Source organism: Prosopis cineraria, unplaced genomic scaffold (genome assembly GCF_029017545.1).
Source record: "Prosopis cineraria cultivar Desert tree isolate PC_DT_omini unplaced genomic scaffold, ASM2901754v1 PC1, whole genome shotgun sequence".
In the NCBI taxonomy this organism is placed as follows: Eukaryota; Viridiplantae; Streptophyta; class Magnoliopsida; order Fabales; family Fabaceae; genus Prosopis; species Prosopis cineraria.
The window spans coordinates 59216675-59238795 of record NW_026555332.1 but is presented as its reverse complement, the minus strand read 5'-3'; the positions used below and the strand labels follow the sequence as shown (position 1 = coordinate 59238795).

Here is a 22121-nt window from a genome sequence, read left to right as displayed (position 1 = left end):
TATAGAAACGGGAGTTGTGAGATATTTTGGCTGATGTCCAAGAATAGCACCCCATTTGAAAGTCCTAGTCACTTGAAGAAGAGCAAAACCAGATCCAAAGCTAAATAAAGCCCCCATACAAAGGATGGGTCAAACTCAACTTTGGCATTATAATTGACATTAATGGTGGTGGTGTTGTTTGTAAGAGCATCATTCATGATCATAAAGACAACTAAATTAAATGATTATTCAAGTATTTTGACTATTATTCCAGTACAATAGCTAAACTCTAAGATATTTTTGAAAGTCTTAATTTCCATTAGAACAACAACCTTAAACTTAATGTTTGGATCTAAAACGAAGTCTTAACTCAAACTAGTCAACTTGTGAAGAATAATTATTAGATATTTTGCCTCCATGGAAACCCTCTTGCTTGTTCAATGCAATTTCTCTTATAGTCACTTTCACTCAAAAATAATCAATAAAATTGGAGATCTTTTCATTCATAAATGGACAATTATATTCAATCATGTGTTTAGATAAATAAATAGATGTGCTAATTTATTTACCTATTGGGCATCTAATAACCACTGAGACTTTATGATTTTCAATCATCCGTGGATCTCTTGGGTGTGTAAACATGATTACTTTTCTTTTGCACAATATATTATATGCTTGTATTCAAAAAAGGGGGAAAAATATAACACCCCATTGCCGTCCCAAATGAATGCATTTGTTTTTGTTGGGGCAAGACGTGGATACCAACATGAGCCACGCCGCATGCTCCTTTTGTCTCAGCCAGAGAGCATCGCCCCTTGTTATTTTTAATCACTTATCATCATGAAGCCACCCTCCATTTCGTACAACGTGTATTTCTTTTTCTTTTTTATTTTTCAAATATGTAATTCGTGACACCTCATGCTCAACGCACTGCGTAGCGTCCTTTGGTGCTCATCACAGGGACAAGAGCAATTATGGCCTTTATTTCAATCCAAATTAATTCTTATCATTTATTTAAATTAATTTTAAATTTTTTTAATATTACATTTATTAATATAAAAATATAAAAATTTTTCAAAATTTTGATCATGAACTTCAATTTGATTAATACAAATTTAATCTAACAATTTAATTTAATATTAAAAAATTTTATAATTTTAAAATTTTACTATCCAGATAAATTTTGAATAATTCAGATATAATTTAGATAATATAATTTAATATTAAAAAATTTATAAATTTTATAAATTAATTATTTAAATATATTTTAAATAGTTCAGATTTAATATTAAATTTTTTTATATTAATAAATATAATATTAAAAATTAATTTAGACTGAAATAGAGGGTGAGAATTGTTCTGACCCTGTGCTCATCAGTTGCAATGCAAAGCCGCAAAAGCTGTACTCCTACTTTGGAAAATAAACAAAGCAATGTGTAGGGTCTAGCGTGCGAATCTCCGCCACTTATTTTGGATTTTGATCCCAGCTCCTACCTTTTCCCCTCCTCCCTTCTTTATCGTTTTACAAAACTCGTCTACACTTACTCCATGTGTATCGAAATTAAAATTTTGACTAATTGTTCATGGAATTAAACATCCCATGTTGTTGTAACCTTTAATTAATTAAAGGCACCTTAAAATTAAATTTAATAGTCATTTATTTGAATTCAATTTTACTCTGTATTTTAATTTAAGAAAAATTAATCATTTGATTCATATAGTTTTTACTTAGTTATAATTTAGTCCTTGAATTTTGATTCGTTTATAACTCAATCCTTAAAATTTTGCTCAGTTATAAATTAGTCCCTGAACTTTATCTCTTACAATTTAACCGTTGAAGTTTTAACTTTTTAAATATTGATCCCTATATTTTAAAAAATAAAATTATAAAAAATCAAAATATTTTAAAATTTATTCCTAATATTTTAAATTGTTAAACCTTTTTAATATTTATAAATATTAAAATTTTAAAATGTTTATTTTTTTTAAATAAATGAATCAATATTTAAGAAGTTGAAACTTCAGTGATTAAATTACAAAAGATAAAATTCAAATATTAATTTATAATCAATTTAAAACTTCAAAAACTAAATTATAATAAATTAATATTCAAAAATTGAGTTATAATTAATTTAAAATTATAAAAATTAAGTGATTAATTGTTTCTTTAATTTAAATTAGGGCAACTGTCCAAGTTTTTTTTTAAAGGTCACCTATATTGCAATTTTAAAAAATTTCGGGCCTTTAAATTTCTAACGCATTGATGAAAGGCCCATTTAGTGTCAACAGTTTAAATGTACTTTTATTACTTTTTTCAAAAAATTAAATCGATCCAAAAGAAGCGTGCACTGCCAAAATTTTGTTACGATAGTCGGGGAAAATTGGTTAATATACCATTTTATAAATGTGACTAATTATTTAACAAATTGAAAGTCTAGACGAATTTTAATATTTTGAACAAATATAGGAAAGACGAAGATGAAGACGAAAAGAAGAAAATAGATTAGGCCTGAAGACATGGCTTTGGTAGATTCAGACGGCAGGGCACACTCCGCGGCTGGCCCATCCTGAAACCAAACCCTTGCTTGCGGAAGCGTTAGCATTGGCAGAGCGTCTTAGACAGTTCCGCCGTCGCCGTCGCCCTGCTATCATTTCTCGTCATCCTCGTAGTTCCGTCCATCTATCCTAGAAGCATTCCCTTTTAGGTTAAGCAATGGACCAATCAATTCTCGATGACATAATCAATCGCCTCCTTGAAGTCCGCGGTCGTCCGGGCAAGCAGGTTCAGTTGTCGGAGTCCGAGATCCGTCAGCTTTGCCTTGTTTCCAGAGATATTTTCTTGCAACAGCCTAATTTATTGGAGCTTGAAGCACCCATTAAGATTTGTGGTATTTTCCTTCTCTTCTTTTTCATCTCTTTAATCTGCCCTTTATATTTCGCTTCTTCATCTCCTACGCTAGGCCCGTGATATTCCGCCTTAGTCCAACGGAGGATCTGTAAGAAGACGTAGCATATTTCTTGGTCAACTTCTAACGACGGAATATTTTGGTATTTGCCATTTGGGCTTTGGATATGAACCTTTTGGTCGTCCTTTAAATTAATACGCGATCTTTGACATCTTGGTCTTCTTCTCTCGTATATGCATCCTGCTTCTTCAGTGTAACACTTCTCCTTTTCAATAGGAAAAGATATATCTAGAGACCACAGCATCAATAACGAGTGGGGCTGATTCATTACCAGGCTTTCATCCCCCACTCTTTAAAAGAATCATGAAATCTAGTATCATGCTTTCTAACATCTCGATTCATCATTGATTGAAAAACTTGTGTTTAAGGAAGAAGGATGCCGGAAGATTTTGTAGATCATGCTTCTTGCTGGTGTGGTGCTCCTATACAGAAGCAACGAGTTGTGCAATTGGTGAAATTTCAGTTTGAAAATGGAATTTTAAAATTTTGATAGGACGCGCCTTATTAGAAATAAGAGTAAATTGACGCATTGGGCCAAACCGGATAGCATATTCATATCAATATATGAGTTGATGCCGTTTAAATGCAAGTGTATAAGTCAGCCATGGAAGTTTCCTGTATAAAAACTAAAAAAATAACAAGTTTGCCGCTTTCTTTTGATCTATGTTGTATTGCATTGCACTTTGTACATTATATTATGAAAGGACTGTGTTGACTATGCGTATGACTCATACATGTTCTCACCTGAATGAATTATTTGCTTTTAAATGCCTAAAATTGAACACCTGATTTTCTCCTTGGAGGAAATAATAGCTATACGAAGCTATTCAATCTTGGTCACTAAATGTAAGGAGGGCATTGAAACCTTACAACTTCAACGATGGAAATCGTTTTTGGCTATTTACTTAGTGACAAGACATGCATGCAGAATATAATATCCTATTTGAAGAATGAAACTGCTTAAGATATAGGGTGGATGAAAAGATGAGTCTCTTTCCTGGATGGCTTGTCTTTGTCGCTGCTGATATGCCATCCTAATCTAGAAAGTCTTGGCTTGCTGTCTTACAGTCCTTATACGTGATAGGATAGACAGAGAGAAATTAAGAGAGATTAGAGAGAGATAGAAGAGAGGATATGCTGAATAGTGGGCAAGCTTTTACACTGATCAATCATAGAGTTTACAATTTGAGTTGTAGGGTACTTATAGGAATAGGAATAATACCCAACGGCTACTAACGGCTGCACATATTAACGGCTATGCAACTAATTGTCATTATTATAAAATCAGAACAATACCCCCCTCAAAAAGATCCTTGCCCTCAAGGATCATTTATAACAAATTGAGGAAACTTTTGCTGAAATTGATACAAAGGCATCCAAGATGCTTCTTCATCTGGCAATTGTTTCCATTGTTTCCATTTAACTAAGATTTCAATAATGTTTCACTTCCTTTTTCGACCCACTCTTTTCTGCAGAATTTGTTTAGGTTCTGCTATGGCTGGAATTTCTGGCCAGTCAAGTGGTGGATGTCTCTGCTTTACTTTAGAATCAGGGCACAGCTTTAGTAGAGAAACATGGAAGGTTGGATGTATTCTAGATTTTGGTGGCAGTTCTAACTTGTAGCCAATTTCTAGGAGCCAATTTCTAAGTACTCCTTATAGCTGCAGAAATTTGTCTATAGGGCTATAACTTAAAGAAAACCCACTGGCCAACAGTAAACTCTTGATCTGTCTTGTGGGAATCAGATTTCTGCTTCATCAAATTGATTGCTCGATGTAGATGATGCTTTAAAACAGCCATCATTGCTTCCCTCACTGAAAATGACCTGTCTAAAACATCTAAAACAGAACTATTAGGCAAATAAGGACAGTGAATAGGGGCCTTTTGACCATACAAAAGTTTATGTGGAGTCACCTTAGTAACTGTATGAAAGGTGGTATTATACCACCATTCAGCTGGCGACACCCATTTGCTTCAGTCCTTCAGTTGTTCCAACTTTCAAGTACATACACCTTAGATAGGTTTCTAGACACCTATTTGAGACTTCTGATTGTCCATCCATTTGAGGGTGACAGGCTATAGAAAGTTTCTGTTTAACTCCTAAAATCTGCAAAAATTCCTTCCAAAAACTACTCACAAAGATTGGGTCACGGTTACTTATAATTTCAGCAGGTGCACCATGAAATTTTTGAACATAATCCATAAAAATCTATTTTAGAGAAGATGCTGAATAAGGATGGGTGAGAGGTATAAAATGAGCATACTTGCTCATTTTGTCAATTATTACCCAAATTGTGTCCTTACCATGAGATTTAAGAAGTCCTTCAATAAAATCTATAGTAATATTTTCCCAAACTCGACTTGGAATGGGAAGAGGTTGTAATAGTTCAGGGAGTGCAATAGCTTCATACATACAACGAGTACAGGTATCACATTGTTTGATAAAATCTATTACATCATTGATAAGCTTTTTCCACCAAAATAGTGCTTTAATCCTATGATAGGTAGCCTGAATTCCTGAGTGTCCTGCTTGAGGACTGGATTGTGGCCACTCAAGAATTTGCTGCTTCAAGATAGGGTCATGTCCCATCATTAACTCCCCCTTCCTCCTCAACAAGTCACCATCCCAAGAGAAATGGCCCCAAATTCCATTATTCTCTTGAACCTTCTTCTGTATTTTTGCAATTACAGCATCATTCTGCCAACTACCTTTGACTTTCTCAAGCATCTCTGGGGAAGAAGTATCTAAAACTATCTTCATCAATAGCTGCTTTGGCATTCGAGAAAGAGCATCAACTGCAGAATTTTCATGCCCCTTGTATTGAATTTCATAATCAAATCCTGCCAATTTAGCAATCCCAAACATCTGAAAAGACATCTTTAACTTCTGTGCAAGCAAACACTTCAAACTTTGCTGGTCTGATCTAATTATAAGTCTTTGTCTTTCTAAGTATCGATGCCAATGAAGCATAGTCAGCACCACTCCCATCAATTCCTTTTCATAGATTGAGAGCTTTTGATGCCTTTCAGCCAATCTCTTGCTAAAATAAGCGATTGATTGACCTTCTTGCATTAGAACATCCCCCAAACCCACTCAACATCTGCCTCCACTATAAATTGTTTTGAAAAATCCGGAATTGTGAGTACAGGTGCAGAAATCATAACTTCTTTGAGTTTGTTGAATGCTTCAGTAGCTGTCTGCGACCATTCAAATCCATTCTTCTTGAGGACAAGGGTTAAGGGCTTGGTTATAATCTCGTAACTTTTGATGAAGAGCTTGTAATATCCTGCTAGACCTAAGAATGGCCTTAATTGCTTAATATTTTGTGGTTCAGGCCAATCAACTACTGCTTGTAATCTTCTTAGGATCTTTTCTAGCTTTGCCATCTCCAATTAAATGCCCCAAGTATTCTATCTCAAATGAACTAAGTTTACAAGAAATGGTGTCAAATTCATCGTTGTAGTTAGCCAATGCCCCTCGATGCTTGAAGCTCGCCAAATCACCCCATGGGTGTCTTGTGTATAGGGCCAAGATGATCTTTAAGTTCGTCGATATACTCTGCCTAAGGGGGTTGCACCCCTTCCCATGACTTTTCATATGCAACATGCCACTATGATGCTTTTGAGTCAAGATGCATGCTAGCAATCTTGACCTTCGACTCTTGGGGGGTTTCATTGAGCTCGACGTAGTGCTCGCATTTCAATATCTAGCTGTTGACATCTTCCCGTGTGAACTTAGGAAAGTCCATTTTGGTGAATTGAGTTGGTTGTTGATACCTATTTCGCTTGTGGCCCTAGTGGTGACGCTAATTCTCAAAATCTTACTCACAATTACGATGGTGACCATTGTGTCCATCCCCATTGTTACCCAAATCACAGTCACGCTCAATCTCACACTCACGCATGAGCATTTGCAGCTGTTTCACAACACCCTCAACTAGTTCGGCCAAGGTATCTACTTTACCAAAGTTTTCTTCAAGTTGGCTGCACGTTCTTCCATTTCTTGTTTGATCTGGTTTCTAGTCTGAACCATACTGTCAAGATGCATGAGAGAAGAGGGGATGGTTGAGGAGCAGCTGCTCTAATACCACTGATTTTTGAGAATAATTATGGGTGATAGAGATTAGAGAAGAATAGAGGGAATTGAGAGAAGAACAGAGAAGGTAGGAGAGGTAAAGAGAAATTAAGAGGGATTAGAGAGATAGAAGAGAGGATATGCTGAACAGTGCGCAAGCTTTGACATTGATCAATCATAGAGTTTACAATTGGAGTTGTAGGGTATTTATAGGAATAGGAATAATACCCAATGGCTACTAACGGCCACACATATTAATGGCTGTACAACTAACTACTGTCATTTTATAAAATCATAACATCATGTGATCCTTAAGGTTTTGTTCCAGAATTCTTCACTCTAGATTGGACCTATAATTGAAGTTCTCAAAGTCTCCAGCTGAATTATAATAGAAAACAGCCTTTCTGATACAAGACTATGCAAATTTTAGTATTTGATAAAGTTTTTTCAATAATATGGAATGGTTGAATGACCTAGTAGTTTTGAGCGTCTCTGAAGGAGACATAAGTTTTGTCCAGGAGAAGCTATATCCAGTGTTTTTATCATCATATGGCAGCAGTCCTGTCCATGATATTATACTTACATGTTAACGAGAACCTTGTTTAAAGGATGATATCTTGCAGTCGTTTCTTTTACTGTATCAAGCTTCACTACAAATATTCCTGTTTCGATGATGATATATCTGCTATTTTATAAAATTTCCCCATCATATAAAGGTCATTTGTTGAGCTGAGCTTGTCTGTTCATATAGCTTTATCCATGCTCCAGTCAATGCTCAACTAGCTAACCCTCTTATCAGTTGGGGAAAAAACTGTTGATAATGATGTGTTATGTTCTAATTTTTCTCAACTTAAGCACTGTCTTGCTGTCTTGCTGTTTACAAAAAAAAAAAAAAATCACATTCATAATGTTTATACAATGGTTTCTGAATATCCTGATATTTATGTTTCAGGCGATGTACATGGTCAATATTCTGATCTTTTGCGTCTATTTGAGTATGGTGGATTACCTCCGCATGCCAACTATTTATTTTTAGGGGATTATGTGGACCGAGGGAAGCAGAGTTTGGAAACAATATGCCTTCTTCTTGCTTACAAAATAAAATATCCTGAAAACTTTTTCCTGTTGAGGGGGAACCATGAATGTGCTTCTATAAACCGCATATATGGATTTTATGATGAGTGTAAGAGAAGGTTCAATGTAAGGTTATGGAAGACATTTACTGAGTGTTTCAACTGCCTACCTGTGGCAGCCCTTATTGATGAAAAGATTCTGTGTATGCATGGGGGACTTTCTCCTGACTTGCATAATTTGGATCACATCAGAAATCTGCAGCGTCCAACTGATGTACCAGATACAGGTTTGCTTTGTGATCTTCTTTGGTCAGACCCGAGCAAAGATGTTCAAGGATGGGGAATGAATGACAGGGGAGTTTCATATACATTTGGTGCTGATAAGGTGTCAGAATTTCTTCAGAAACAAGATCTGGATCTTATTTGTCGTGCTCATCAGGTTAAACTCCAGCCCTTTTGCTGTTCAGTGTGTTGTCAATTCTTCAGCATTTAATTTTATATCCCCCTATTTCTACGAATAAAGAATTATGACATCCGCTAGCATAGGTGTGGGTGATTCATGGTGTACAAGGTTTGTGTTTAGATTGGAGACATTAGGTTTTAATTAAAATTTAGTTTTGTTTTTCCATTTGTGGCTAGCAGGTTGTGGAGGATGGTTATGAGTTCTTTGCTGACCGACAGCTAGTAACAATATTTTCAGCACCTAATTATTGTGGAGAGTTTGACAACGCTGGTGCTATGATGAGTGTTGATGAGACGCTAATGTGCTCTTTCCAAATATTAAAGCCAGCGGATAAAAAGCCAAAGATCAATTTTGGAAGTAGTACAACAACTGCTAAGCCTGGAAGTTCTCCAGCAGGTATAAAGGTAAAAAGTTAGGCCATTTGCTCAATATCAATAGGTACGAATCTTATGCTACGAATTGGGCATATGATTTATGAATTTGAGGTGGAGAGGATCTATATTGCAGTTAAAATTTTGTCTGTTGTTACGAATTGTGCTGTTGAGTTTTATCTGTCCCAATTTGTGATTGATTTCTTGTTAAAGCCTAATTGATGAATACAAAGAGATTGTCTTCCTGGTTTATCGCATAATTCAAATGTTGTTTGACTGAAATATCACTCTAATTCATGCCGCATGGTCTATCATTCATGTTTTCAATTCTTCACATTCTCAATTTGATTGATTCATCAGCCCCTTCTGACTTCTTTCTCCCATTGTGCCTTGCAGTCCTTCCTGGGTACAAAAATTTGAATTGAATTTCTGGGGGAAACTGGTGTTGCTTCAAAAATGAGTGGTCTTGAACTGAGTACTGGCAAGGAAAAGAAACTTGAGTTCCATGTCGTCTGTTGTGATGTTCTGAAGCACTTGATTTCCATCTAGTCTGCTATGATATGGTGGCGTTGTAAAATGGCATAACATCATCATGAACTAACGTGAACCATTGTTTTTTGCTGGCACGAAGTTGGTTTTCAAGATCGAAAGCCATAACCTCCCCCTGGTCTTCCTTGTACACTAGTGCTTGGTTTATGTTGTTCTGAAGCATAAGCTTCTCAAGTTCAGATGGATACGTCGGCTTATGTTGCTGAGAACCATTTATACGCTTTTACCATATTTTCGGCAAATTCATCTGGCTGGCAGACCCGGTTCTGGGAGAATCCTCTGATATATTATAGTCTCCTGTTTTTCCCCCGGAAATATGTTGGTTTGGAATTTTTAGGGTGCAGTCTCACTATATTATTCTTTCCTTCGGAAGAGATAGCAGTTTATGGACGTTTTGGGTGGGTTGGGGTTCTCGTGAGTGACGAGAAATCCATCACGTTAGGGGATCGAAATTTTAAATCTATCACTTGGTAGTCAATATGTTACATTGCCTCTACGGTGGCCTTACCGTATTCTCAAACCGGAAAGAATTTGAGAATGACACGGGTCATGATTAATGACAGCCAAGTCTTTGATATTTTTTAAAAAATTAAGTTATAAATATCAATAAATTAAATTATTAATATCAATAATTTAAAAGTTTTTATTATAAATAATATTTAAATTTTAAATATGACAATAAACTAACCAATCTACTTGTGGGTAAAATTTTTGTTTGTAATTAATTGAATTAATATTTATAATTTGCTTTTTAAAAAGTTGTCAAGAAATATAGTTGTCATTAGTTCTCATGGAGTGGCTGACGCAACTTTCAATCACTTTGATTCATGATATACTGTATTAGGAAGGATGAAAAATTACTTAACAAAGGAATGAAAGGATGGGCGCAGACAGAAGAAAAACCCTGAAAATGAAAAAAACATCGATGAAAAGTAAACAGTGGATTGAAATACACAACCCACGCAGTGGACACAACATGAAAACTTGATGTCAACCTTCCATGCACGAGGCACTCCATGTAGACCAGCTTCTTGGAATCTCTGAAGGAAACTTGGCACAACGCCAATAGCAGGCCAATAACGCCGAGACCAATAAGGACAATTACTACCACATGCGACAACTTCGGGAAGATAAGAGTAGTTGAAACTCCAACCACCATAGCTGGAGAAGAAATCATAAAAGTTGCAACGAATAAGTAATCTTTATGTGAAATATAAAGCAGTAAAACTGAGCAAATAGAATAATATATCCGAAACCAGTGTCTGGGTAGGCGGGATATTTGCTTTAGAAAGTAAGATGATGAAGCCTTCACTGGCTTGACGATTAATTGACTCCACTGTAAAGTTTGTGTTTATTCTGGTATTTTTTTTTATGGGACTTGCAATTATCAAATTAGAATGACGCATTAGTAATAGCAACTAAATCGAACCAATTAGGTGTGTTGGAGGATACATTTGGGGAAATATAGGTGTGGAATGAAATCAAAACTCAAGTTATGCAACATATATACGAGTGATTGCCTTCAAATGTGTTGCATGACAAGTGTAAAATGAATTAAAATCATGCAAATAGGGCCATAATGAGTAAAATATTAATAAATGAAGATGACAATAAATTAACGACTTTGGATAACCCGACAGATAAGCACTTTGGGGAGTGAGCAGGCAGCTGGGGCCGGGCAGTTGGGACATGTGGTTGGTTTAGAATCAAAGCATTCGACACAATTATTGCTGTTTAAGTATTGAATTTGAGTTTTGCATAAATTTAAAATCTAAGTAGCACAGAATCTTTCCAGCCGTACAAGGTTAGCCCTCAATCTGCGGCTCTTTCTTCCGGCGGAATATACCAAAGAAACCGGAATTTGAATTGCATCTGCACCCCGACTTTAGAATCTTTCATGATGTCTTCTCATCTTAACCCAACCCAATAAACAATAATGCTGTGTGTGTGTGTGTGTGGAATAGTACCCACCCGCACAGACTATATGATTTTATGCCACCAATATGATTTTATGCCACCAAATCTCATAAATAATTTGTTTTATATAACATTTATAGACACTAATATTTTCTCTAAAAGTAAAACATTTTTTTGGGTCATAAAAGGAGAAGGTATTGCACAAATTATGAAAATTAAGACAAGGAGAGGGTGTGAAGTTTGGATTTGAATCCTTTAAAATTGAAATACATAAATTTCAGTGAAATTTCAATTTCAGAGGATTTAAATTTGTAAAGTTTATATTTTTTTATTGATAATCTATAGTTGTAAAGAGTATTCATTACGGACCGGCAAAAAAAATTACTACATGGAAGAACAAAGACTATAAATCAATAAACTGCAGCGGACATATTTAATTATTTGGTGTTTGATTAGAAGCCGTTGCATCTTGGTTTGTGATGTTTGGACTTTGAATTCAACTGCTCTTCGTGTCGTGACGTGGCGATGGGATAACCTATCAAACTGCGACCCATAGGGTTAGACCTTAGAGTTTTCTTAGTACTACTCAGTGACATGCGCGTGTAAACCCTTGATACGCCCGCGTGCCTATCACATTCATCATCACAGCACTGTGGCCTACAAGTGTCCCCACTCCAATTGGACGTCAACAGCAGTGGCCTCCCCCTCCCAATTTCTCAGATTTTTTCATCACTTCATTTACAGCCTTGCAATACTCTTGTGATCAAGAGTTGAATTTCTTGAGCTGCCCGCCCTTCTTTGATTATGTCACGCCATCATTCTTATCATCATTATGATTTAGTTTTTGCCATCTACTATAACCCACCGTGAATGCAGAGAGAGAATCATGTTTACATTATCATCGCTAGCTATCGTTAATTAGTTTTCCAGTAAAAGTTGATCCGAAATTCGAAAAACCGAAGCTCAAAAAAAAAAAAAAAACTGAATTCCACTTTACTCGACGCTCAAAATCACGCCGTGCCCGTTGTGCAAAGCACGAGTGACCCAGAAATTGAAAATATTATGCACTTCAAAATTACTTCAGATCATAACTATTTTACTAATTTACATTCCAAACACTTTTCATTGTCATTCATCCACCAAAAAAAAAAACTCAAAGAAACTAACGGCGGATGCGTATTTAGATTTCGCTACACTCCCTCAGTTCCTCACTTCCCATCACTATGCGAAACCGGAGGGAAAAAAAAAAAAAACAGAGGAACCAGATGGTGGAGGAAGGCGATTCTCAGCAGTATGCCATCATGTTCATATATCTGCAGCGTCAGAGAAAGAAAAGGATTTTCGTTGCTGCGACAGAAAACGCCTGTACAGGCGCCAAAAGTGGACATATGGTATGCTCGGATCATCTACCAGTCACTCTCTGTCTGTTCACGTCAGATCCGTCTTCTCTCCTCCGCTCTGGATCCATGGATGCCCTGTACAATTACGCGTATTAGGCTTCAAACCAATACACAGTCCTCTCTCTCTCTCTCTTTCTCTCTCTCTCTTATCGGAAAGAAACTCAGAATTGAAAAACAGGAAACAGAGAGTCGTAAAAGCACCCAGGGCCTGCTCTGCCGATAATCTCCTGGAAACATCCCTGCAGATCATCTTCCTGAGGAGATCCTTAGCAGAGGGAGACACGGACCTGAAAGTCCCGGAAGGGAACCTCAGATTCGCCCTGACCACAACCTCGAATATCTCGGCCGCCGATTCCCCGTGGAAGGGAGGAACCCCGGCCAACATTATGTACAAAACCACGCCGCTGCTCCACACATCTACTTTCTCATTGTAGTCTCTGCCCAGTAATACCTCCGGCGCTACATAGTAAGGCGTGCCGACCACTCCTCTCATGCTTCTTCCGTCGCCGAACCACTGTGCGGACCCAAAGTCGGCAACCTTGAGATTATTGGCGGAATTAAACAAGAGATTGTCGGGCTTAATGTCTCTGTGGGCTATGCCGAGTCGGTGGCAGTGAGCTAGGGCTTCGAGGAGCTGCTTCATGATAGAAACGGCTTCCGTCTCTGGGAAGGGGCGAGCGATGATGCGGTTGAGGAGGGTGTGGGGGTGACAGAGCTCGAGGACGATGGACAGGAAGTGGTCGTGGTGGAAGACGTCGAAGATCTGAAGAATGTTGGGGTGAGAAGAGAGGAGAGACATGTATTTGGGCTCGTTGTCTAGGCAAGAGCGATCGGTGGGATCGGATAGGAGGCGCTTGTCGATGAGTTTGCAGGCATAGAGCTGACCGGAGAGAAGGTGAATGCAGCGGAAGATGACGCCGAATCTGCCACGTCCGATCTCATCGCACAATTCGTAGTGGTTATTCCGAAGGATCTCCTCCATCTCTCTGCTCTGCTCTCTTGTGTGCGGTTTCGTCGTCATCGACGTGCTGTTTGCTGCTTCTACTCCTCGCTTCGCCCGTCCTTGTTGCGTCGCGTTTGCTTTTGTATGAAGCAATAAACAAGGCATTCGGATTTTTTTTTTTTTTTTTTATCCCTACGCTACGCGAATATCCTTTCCCTGGGTGCTCGCACTGATAGAGTTGGAAACAGGGCTGAATTTAAGAGATTGGGTTTGAAGTTCTGTTTAAATAAAAATTTGAGTTTTAAAAATAATTTTTTTAAAGTAATCGGGTTTGAGAATTTAGTCCTGATAAGCTCGGTAAAAAAAGGTTCGGGCTCGAGTAACCCTTCAAGTCCTGTTATATTATTATTATTATTATTATTATTTTCTTTAGTAGAACACGTGTTTGAAGCCAATGACCTACTCACCTGATCTTACATGCATTATATTATTATTAATTTTAATTTATTCTAAAATTAATTTAATATAATTTAATAAATATTAGTGTATATATAAAATTTCTGATATTTTTTATTTTGTATAATTATTATGTTTGTATATTTATAAAAGTGAATTTTTTAACCAAGATTTAAATTTTATTACTAGACTTCTAAATGTGTGTTGTTTAATTTTTAAAAAATTATGAGAATTTTATTTTTTTTAATTTTACAATATTTTAATTAATTTATAATTTATAATTTTATTTTTATTATTTTTATTTTTTTAAAAAAGTACTTGCGGGCTCGACCCTAAACCCTTCACATAAGGACCGAATTTGAGAAATGAGATTCAAAATAAAAAATTAAACTTTAGAGCCCAGGCCCTTAAAAGCCGGGCCCGCCCATATTCCCAGTTACCCACAAACCCACCCATCATTAGTCTACAATCTTATATATAATATCAAAAAAACATAATTTATAATCTTTATAATTTTATTGAATTTTATTTTTAATTTTTTATAATTTTTTTAATGTTTTCAGTTTTATAATTTTAAAGAGATTGGGTGGTTTTTATTTTTTAAAATTCTATTATTTTATTTGTTAATAATTTTAATTTTTTTAGGGATTAAAAAATTATAAAAATTAAAAGTAAAACTTGATAAAATTACAGAGATTAAAAATTATATTTTTTATAATATGATACGATTCTATTTACCTGATAATTGCTTAACTGCTACTCGCTATATTTAACATTACAATTATTGATGATTTGATGACATTTTTATGTAATAGCTCCAAGTTGAAGTTTGACCTGACCCTCTACATCCTGCTTCATTATTGTCGCTTGAATTCAATTAAATTCAAAAAGTTGAAGTATATAATTAATTTGTCAATATAAATTTATTTTAATCTCTTAATTTTATAATTTTTTTAAAAATTATTTAATCCTAAAATTATTAGTTTTATCTTAAAAAAATTTTACATTAAATTTTTAAATATTAACAAAAATTTTTAAATTTTAACATATTAAATTTAATTTTTTAAAAAAATAATGATGATTGAGACAAAAAATAATCATTTAAAACTAACGACATTAAGATTAAAGAATTAAAAATATCCTTTACAAAAATAAAAAATTAAATTAAAATTTTATATAAGGTTAGAGGATTAAAAGTATATTTTATCTCATTCAAAACATAAATAACATCTTGATCTCATGATGATTCTCGTCTCATCCCACGTGAAAGCATATTTTATATTTTTAATCAAACAAATAAATTGATTCCTTGGGCTTTGAACATTTTGTTTTTTTTTAACACCAGCAACAATCATAGCTGTATTCATGTATTGTATCACAGTTGATGAGTATAATTAAATTGGAATGAAAAATGAGGCATAATTCTCAGGACTTGCATATGCCAAGAAAATCCGAGCAGAGTGATTCCAAAATTCGTCACTGATGAGAGGATCCGTGATCATGTTGGTGGCTTAAAGTAATGGCTTCGGCTTTATTCCAGATCCAATATGCTAATGTGTTTGTTGGTGGAGAAGGAGAAAGGCGTGGAAATGCGCAACGAATTAGGTGCCCCGGCATTGTACCTAATCGCATCCCACCCTGAAATGTTTAGGTGCATCGCATTGAAGTGGGTTGTGCCTAACTTGATTTCAGTACTCAGCATAGTAATGAGTATTATGATACTCAACACTGTATTGGAACTTGAATCATTCAGATATTAATTTAAATTATTAAAATTAAAATTTATTATATTTCATATTTATTACCATAAAAATTATAAAATAATTTTTAAAATTTTTTATTTTTAATATGATTATTTTACAGTAAAAATAAATATAAAATTATTAATTTATTAAATTAATAAATTATTAAAATAAAAAATTTTATTGATCATATTAAAAATTATTTTATAATTTTTATTGTAATAAATATAAAATAAAAATATATAATAGTACTTTAAATTTGGACTATTCAAATTAAAATTTAGATGATCCAAATTTTATCATAATAATGAGCACCATGGTGCTTGTCACTGTGATGAGTACAAAAAACAAACCCACAAACATATGAACACTACCTTCCTCCTAATTTTTTAAGTACTTTTTTTTAGGGTGAAATGTCTTGATTTTTTTTTTTAGATGTGCCTACTGTTTAGATTTTTTTAAAATATTTTTGCCTCAAATTTTAAGAAGAGAGCATTTCATCGCATGAATTTTAAATATGAAAAATGTTAACTGTTAAATTGAAGTTTGAGCAAAAATATTTTTTCATTTTTTTCTCTTTTCTTCTATGTTTAGTCTTTGATTTCATTTTTTAATAAATTCTCTAACTTTTCTTTCTCCAACAAATAAAAATGAAGATTAAAAAATGCAAAAACAAAGGAGGCTAGAATAATAAAATACCCTGATAAAATTTTAGTTAACGGTTAACATTTTTTATATTTAAAAATGAGATAAAAATGTTTTTTTTTGAAATGTTTAATCAAAAATACTTCAAAAAAAATGTTTAAGGTAACAGACTCTCTTAAAAAAAAAAAGTTTCAATATTTTTGCCTTTTAATCTTTTTTTCATTAACTTTTCCAATCATTAATCATATAATTGTTAAAGCCCTTTTGTGAAAATTCTCCAAACATAAATTTCGTAGTTATCAAAACTTCAGTCATTAAAATCGTTAGAAGTTATAATCCGCCGGTGAAGTGAAAGCATTACCGTTAAAATAAAGTGCCCGAGGCTCCGAGCTTGACCATGTCCAACTAGGCAAGTAGCGTCTACTGCTTCTGCTTAGGCCCCCAAAAAAAAGGGTCTAGAGTACTCATTCTTTTTTTGTTCGAAAAACAAAATCTGAAAAAAATATTAACCAAGGATTGTTAAAAGAAATTTATTTTATTCAAGAATTAATAAATTTTAAAATTACACTGATTAATTTTTATATGAAATTAATTTTTATGTAAATTTATTGAATTGTCTTTAAAATTGAAACTAATTTAAAAAAAATCACCCTTACTATCACCCTTATTGAATTGGTGACCCTTTAGTCACCTAAAAAGGTAGATGACCATTAAGCTATCAAGTCCTCTTAATTATACATGACAAAAAAAAAAATGTAATAACCCCAGCTTTTATAAGTATAAGTTTTTCATCAATAAATATTCACTCGTGTTTTAATAACAACACAACCAAAATTAATAACAATCTATTCGAATTTTAACAAGTTAGAAAAATTAATATGATAGACTTAATTGTACAAGTATAAGTCTTTCATTAATAAATATCTATTCATATTTTTACAATAATTCATTCAAATTACTAACAACCCACTCAGACTTTAACAAGTTATAGAAATTGACAGTGAAGGTCTAATGGAACAAACAACTTGTTAATCATGAAATGATTATTGTCAAAACTCAAATAGCTTGTTGTTTATGCAAGATAAAACATATTTTATTAGACCTATACTGTCAATTTTTCTAACTTATTAAAGAATGAATAGATTGTTGTCAAAATATAAATGGATATTTGTTGATAAAGAACAAATACTTGTATAATAAAGCTCATCCTATCAATTTTCTAACTTGTTAAAGACCACATAAATTATTGTTCATTTAGAATGAATTGTTGTCAAAACTTGAATAGATATTTACTGATAAAGAACTAATAATTGTTCAATTAAGCACATCCTATCAGTTTTTCTAACTTGTTGAAGACCGAATGAACTATTGTTAATTTTAAATGAATTGTTGTCAAAATTTAAATGAATATTTGTTGATAAAAAACTAATACTTATACAATTAAACACATTTTATCAGTTTTTTTAACTTGTTCAAGAATGAATAGATTGTTGTTAATTTTGAATGAGTTATTATCAAAATTTGAATGGATGCTTGTTAATAAAGGACTAACACTCGTATAATTAAGTTCATCCTATCAGTTTTTCTAACTTGTTAAAACTCAAATGAATTGCTGTTAATTTCAAATGAATTGTTGTTAAAACAAATAGATAAAGGATTAACACCTAAACAATTAAGCACATCCTATTAATTTTTCTATCTTATTAAAACTCAAATAGATTATTATTAATTTCAAATGAGTTATTATCAAAATCTAAATGGATACTTGTCGATAAATCACTAATACTTGTATAATTAAGTATATCATATTAAATTTTCTAACTTGCTAAAACCTGAATAGATTCTTGTTAATTTTGAATGCATTGTTAAAACTTGAATAAATACTGTTGATAAAGGACCAACACCTAAACAATTAAGCTCATCCTATTAGTTTTTCTATCTTGTTAAAACTTAAACAAATTATTATTAATCTCAAATGAGTTGTTATTAAAACCTAAATTGATACTTATTGATGAATGATTAACATTTATACAATTAAGTCTATCATATCAGTTTTTTTTAATTTGTTAAAGCCCAAATGGATTATTGTTAATTTTAAATGTGTTGTTGTTAAAATCTGAATGGATACTTATAGCAACTCAGTTAAAAATATGGGCCACTATATTTTAATATCTTGAATTTTAATTCCTAAACTGAAGAAAATAATTATGGGTGATTGAGATTAATATGACAGTTTATTAGTTTGGGGACAATTAGAATGGACTATCAGACCTAATTATTCTCGATTACAACCTTAGGATAGGGCACGGAAGCTTTTTGGGATGAAAGGGCTTAAAATGTGAAGATTTAGGAGAAAGGAACCTCATTCACTCGTGGATGAACCTACCATGCAGATAAAGATCAAACACAACATTTCATTTCTTAAACTCTATCTGCACATGGATATAATTGTAAAGGTTGTGACCACACACAAACAAAGCTTTTGAAATATGTTATAAGGCCTGAAATCTGTAGAAAACAAAAAGGAAGAGAGAAGGAGTCAAAGAAGTCATCAAAGGCTCTGCCAGGGTAAACTTGTGTAGTAGATTTAGGACGTTTTTAAAATAGCAATCACTTGAGGTAAGTTCCCACACCATTCCTCTTCCATTTGATCTAGATTTTAAGTTAGGTTTTAATATTCTTCCTCAAATCAAAACCCTATAATGATCTCTAGACTTTAGGTTATTGTTGGATGAATTATTAGAGTTAAATAAGATTATTAATTGTTAGTTTTCACTCCTTGAACATTGTTTTTGGATGGGCTGAGCTTTAGGTCCAATATTTTTGACTTCAAGCAAACCTTAAGCTCTTTGAGAAAGAATTTGAGCTATAGGCTATTATAATCATTGCTATTTAAATTTTTGAGAGCTATATAGAGTTAATGGGAGCTAATAAACTAATTGAAATTGAAATTACACTTGTGGTTGAAATTATTGGTATTTAAAGTGAATAATTGAGAGCTGGAAGTATTATATTTGTTGGTCACTTAATTGTTGTTATGGATTATAGAGTTCAAATATTGTTTGATAAGCCTTTAGTATAAGAGTAACCTTTAATTTCTCAAAGGTTTGAAGTAACCGAAAGAATCTATGCTATTGTATATTAGATTAATTTAGGATGTTTCATTAATGATTTAATATGAACCTAGTGAATTATAAATTTGGTTATAGTTTTAGTAAATATATGCAAGAGGATTTTCCTTATTTCCAATCAAAGTTTGATATACCAAAAATGTTATATTGTTCACTGGTTTATAATGATCTTATGTAGATATTACACTAACGAAAGGTAAATTGTTAATGCATGCTTGCAATTGTTGATTATAACACTTTATGCAAGTTTGAGTTTAATTGTGTTGAAGAGTTGCATGACAATAAACTATATATATTAGCATGATCATGGTTTAGATAGGAGGATGCCTTAGGTGGAGTAGTAATTTCTTTTCATGTGAAACTATATAAACTCACCTTAGATCAGGTGTAGTGAGCATGGTGAGGTATTCTTGAATCTCACTTTGCACTGAGTATAAGCATAGGTGCCTTAACTTGTTGCCCTTTTATATCACCTTGGATTAGGTGTGGTACTAAGTATTGTGACACCCTAATAGATTCATGAAGCAGGGGAATCCATGGTTTAAGATAAAGTGAGGAATCTTTGGCTAAGCATCTCCCCATGGTTGGAGAGATTAAGCTAGTCCAGTCATATAGACTTAGTCCTATGAAATTATCAACTCACAAATTCAGTCGGTAGTATAAGGAGGAGATAAGGAGTTAAGATCATGCATTTATTTGTATCATGAGATGTGATATTAGTATATTATAATAGTGTGCTTATTCTCTTGTTGTGATCTCCATAGTGCTCTCTTTGCATACCCTTATTGATGTTGGTTAGAGGTGTGATGGATGTTCACTCCTAAAAGTTTGTTTATGTGATAGCACTATGCTGTCCTCGATACTTGTGTAATGTGTTGCTGCGTAAGACGCTTGCACCACGACATACAATATAGAGAAGATCATGGCATGACAAGATATATGTAAGCCACGACGGACCATCCTATGATTAAAAGATGTCATTTTTATCCCTCTTTTAAACTAAGTTTTTGTATAGATCAATATCTTATGCTTCTAAAAGCTTGCAACTCTGATATATACTTGTTCATGTGTTTGTTAAATATTGGTTTGAATTGACATTTTAGAATCCCAATAATTTGTGTATTTACACTATTTTATTATAAATTTTATGTTTATTTTAAATTATCATGTAGACCTTGAACTTGAGTCTTTTCTTTTTTATTACAATTAGTGTTATCTAACTATAATGGTTTTCTTTTTATCATGGTAAGGTGACTATGACAATTATCCTTAATTATCACGGTAATCAATGATTTTATGGTAAATTAGACACATTTTACAATATATATATATATATATATATTGTATTGTATTGTCATATATAAATAAGGGGACTTGATAGTCACCAAACTTTTTAAATGGTCAAATAATCAAACCCCCCCACTTGATCACCTTTATCAATTATTTGTTAATAAATTATCACGAAAAAATTATTCATCCCCCGAGTTTCGATGACTGGCTAATAGCAAGGCAGGCTTCGGCAACCTTGTGGGTGTAGGAATAATTATTTTAAATTTTAGGAATAATTCAGTCATTTTATATAAAAAATAATTTCATCTAAGGTCCAATGATTGCAATACAATTTTAATATCTATGAGCTTTTGAATGATATAAATTTTTGACAGAAGCTTTTGGTTGATGTTTTCCCAAAAATCTGTTTTGTATTTAGCTATTCTAGAGGCTCACGTTACGACTACTTCTGTTAGTTTGTTGTAGCGAAGTGGCGGTTGAATTGCGCCCTATTTATACGAGGTTTGCTTCCTTTTTTTTTGGGGGGGGGGGGGGGGGGGGGAATGAGGGAGAGTTTTGGTTAACGGCTACACCAGCAATATAATTTGAAATCAGGATCAAACAATTTTGGAATAATATCACAAGATTGAATAACTAAATTAAAATTACGTTTTGATGGTAAATAATTAAAGCACTCTTCATTTAAAAAAACTTCACTCGCCACCGTTGTCGGAGCCCACGACCGGCACTGGCAGCCAACTGAGCATAACTGAGTAAAATCAGCTTAGTTTCCATGTGAAAATGATTGTGATTTGTCTAATTCCAACGTCATGATATCATCGTTTATTCTCAAAATATGTACTTTAATTTAGTTTTTAACATTTTTAGAAATATTCCATTAAGATTCTAAAATATTTTATTTTTTTATAATCATGTTAACAAATTGAAGTTATCACTTTGCCCTTGTAATTTAATTATATAATCTCTTTCCAAATTCAAACAACTTTGAATTATTATGGTAATACTTAAATAAATAATTTAAAAATATTGTGTTCAAATTAATAAAATTTAAAGAAAAGCATACATCAATTATATTGACTAATTTATTTCTTATTACATTAAATTCTCATTTCATTGAATTT

The 22121-nt window shown here is 33.3% G+C and overlaps 2 protein-coding genes across 4 annotated transcripts; one reads left to right on the top strand and one right to left on the bottom strand.

Moving 5' to 3' along the window:
- Positions 1-2458: 2458 nt before the first annotated feature.
- LOC129317522 (serine/threonine-protein phosphatase PP1-like) lies at positions 2459-9791 on the top strand. Of its 3 annotated transcripts, none has more exons than XM_054961843.1 (4): positions 2459-2867; positions 7973-8532; positions 8736-8952; positions 9324-9791. In XM_054961843.1, the coding sequence occupies exons 1-4, from the start codon at positions 2693-2695 to the stop codon at positions 9350-9352; spliced, it is 981 nt and encodes a 326-aa protein (XP_054817818.1). In that variant the 5' UTR covers positions 2459-2692; the 3' UTR covers positions 9353-9791. The 3 variants fall into 3 exon arrangements, with proteins under 3 accessions (XP_054817818.1, XP_054817825.1, XP_054817811.1); XM_054961850.1 differs by having other exon boundaries at positions 8736-8994; XM_054961836.1 differs by having other exon boundaries at positions 2462-2867; positions 8736-8960.
- A 2677-nt stretch (positions 9792-12468) lies between these two features.
- On the bottom strand, positions 12469-14101 carry LOC129307338 (phosphoenolpyruvate carboxylase kinase 1-like). The gene is made up of 2 exons (XM_054948273.1): positions 12995-14101; positions 12469-12868 (listed from the first exon to the last, which is right to left on the bottom strand). Exons 1-2 carry the CDS (start codon positions 13899-13901, stop codon positions 12822-12824), a joined length of 954 nt encoding a protein of 317 aa, XP_054804248.1. The 5' UTR covers positions 13902-14101; the 3' UTR covers positions 12469-12821.
- Between the last annotated feature and the right edge of the window lie 8020 nt (positions 14102-22121).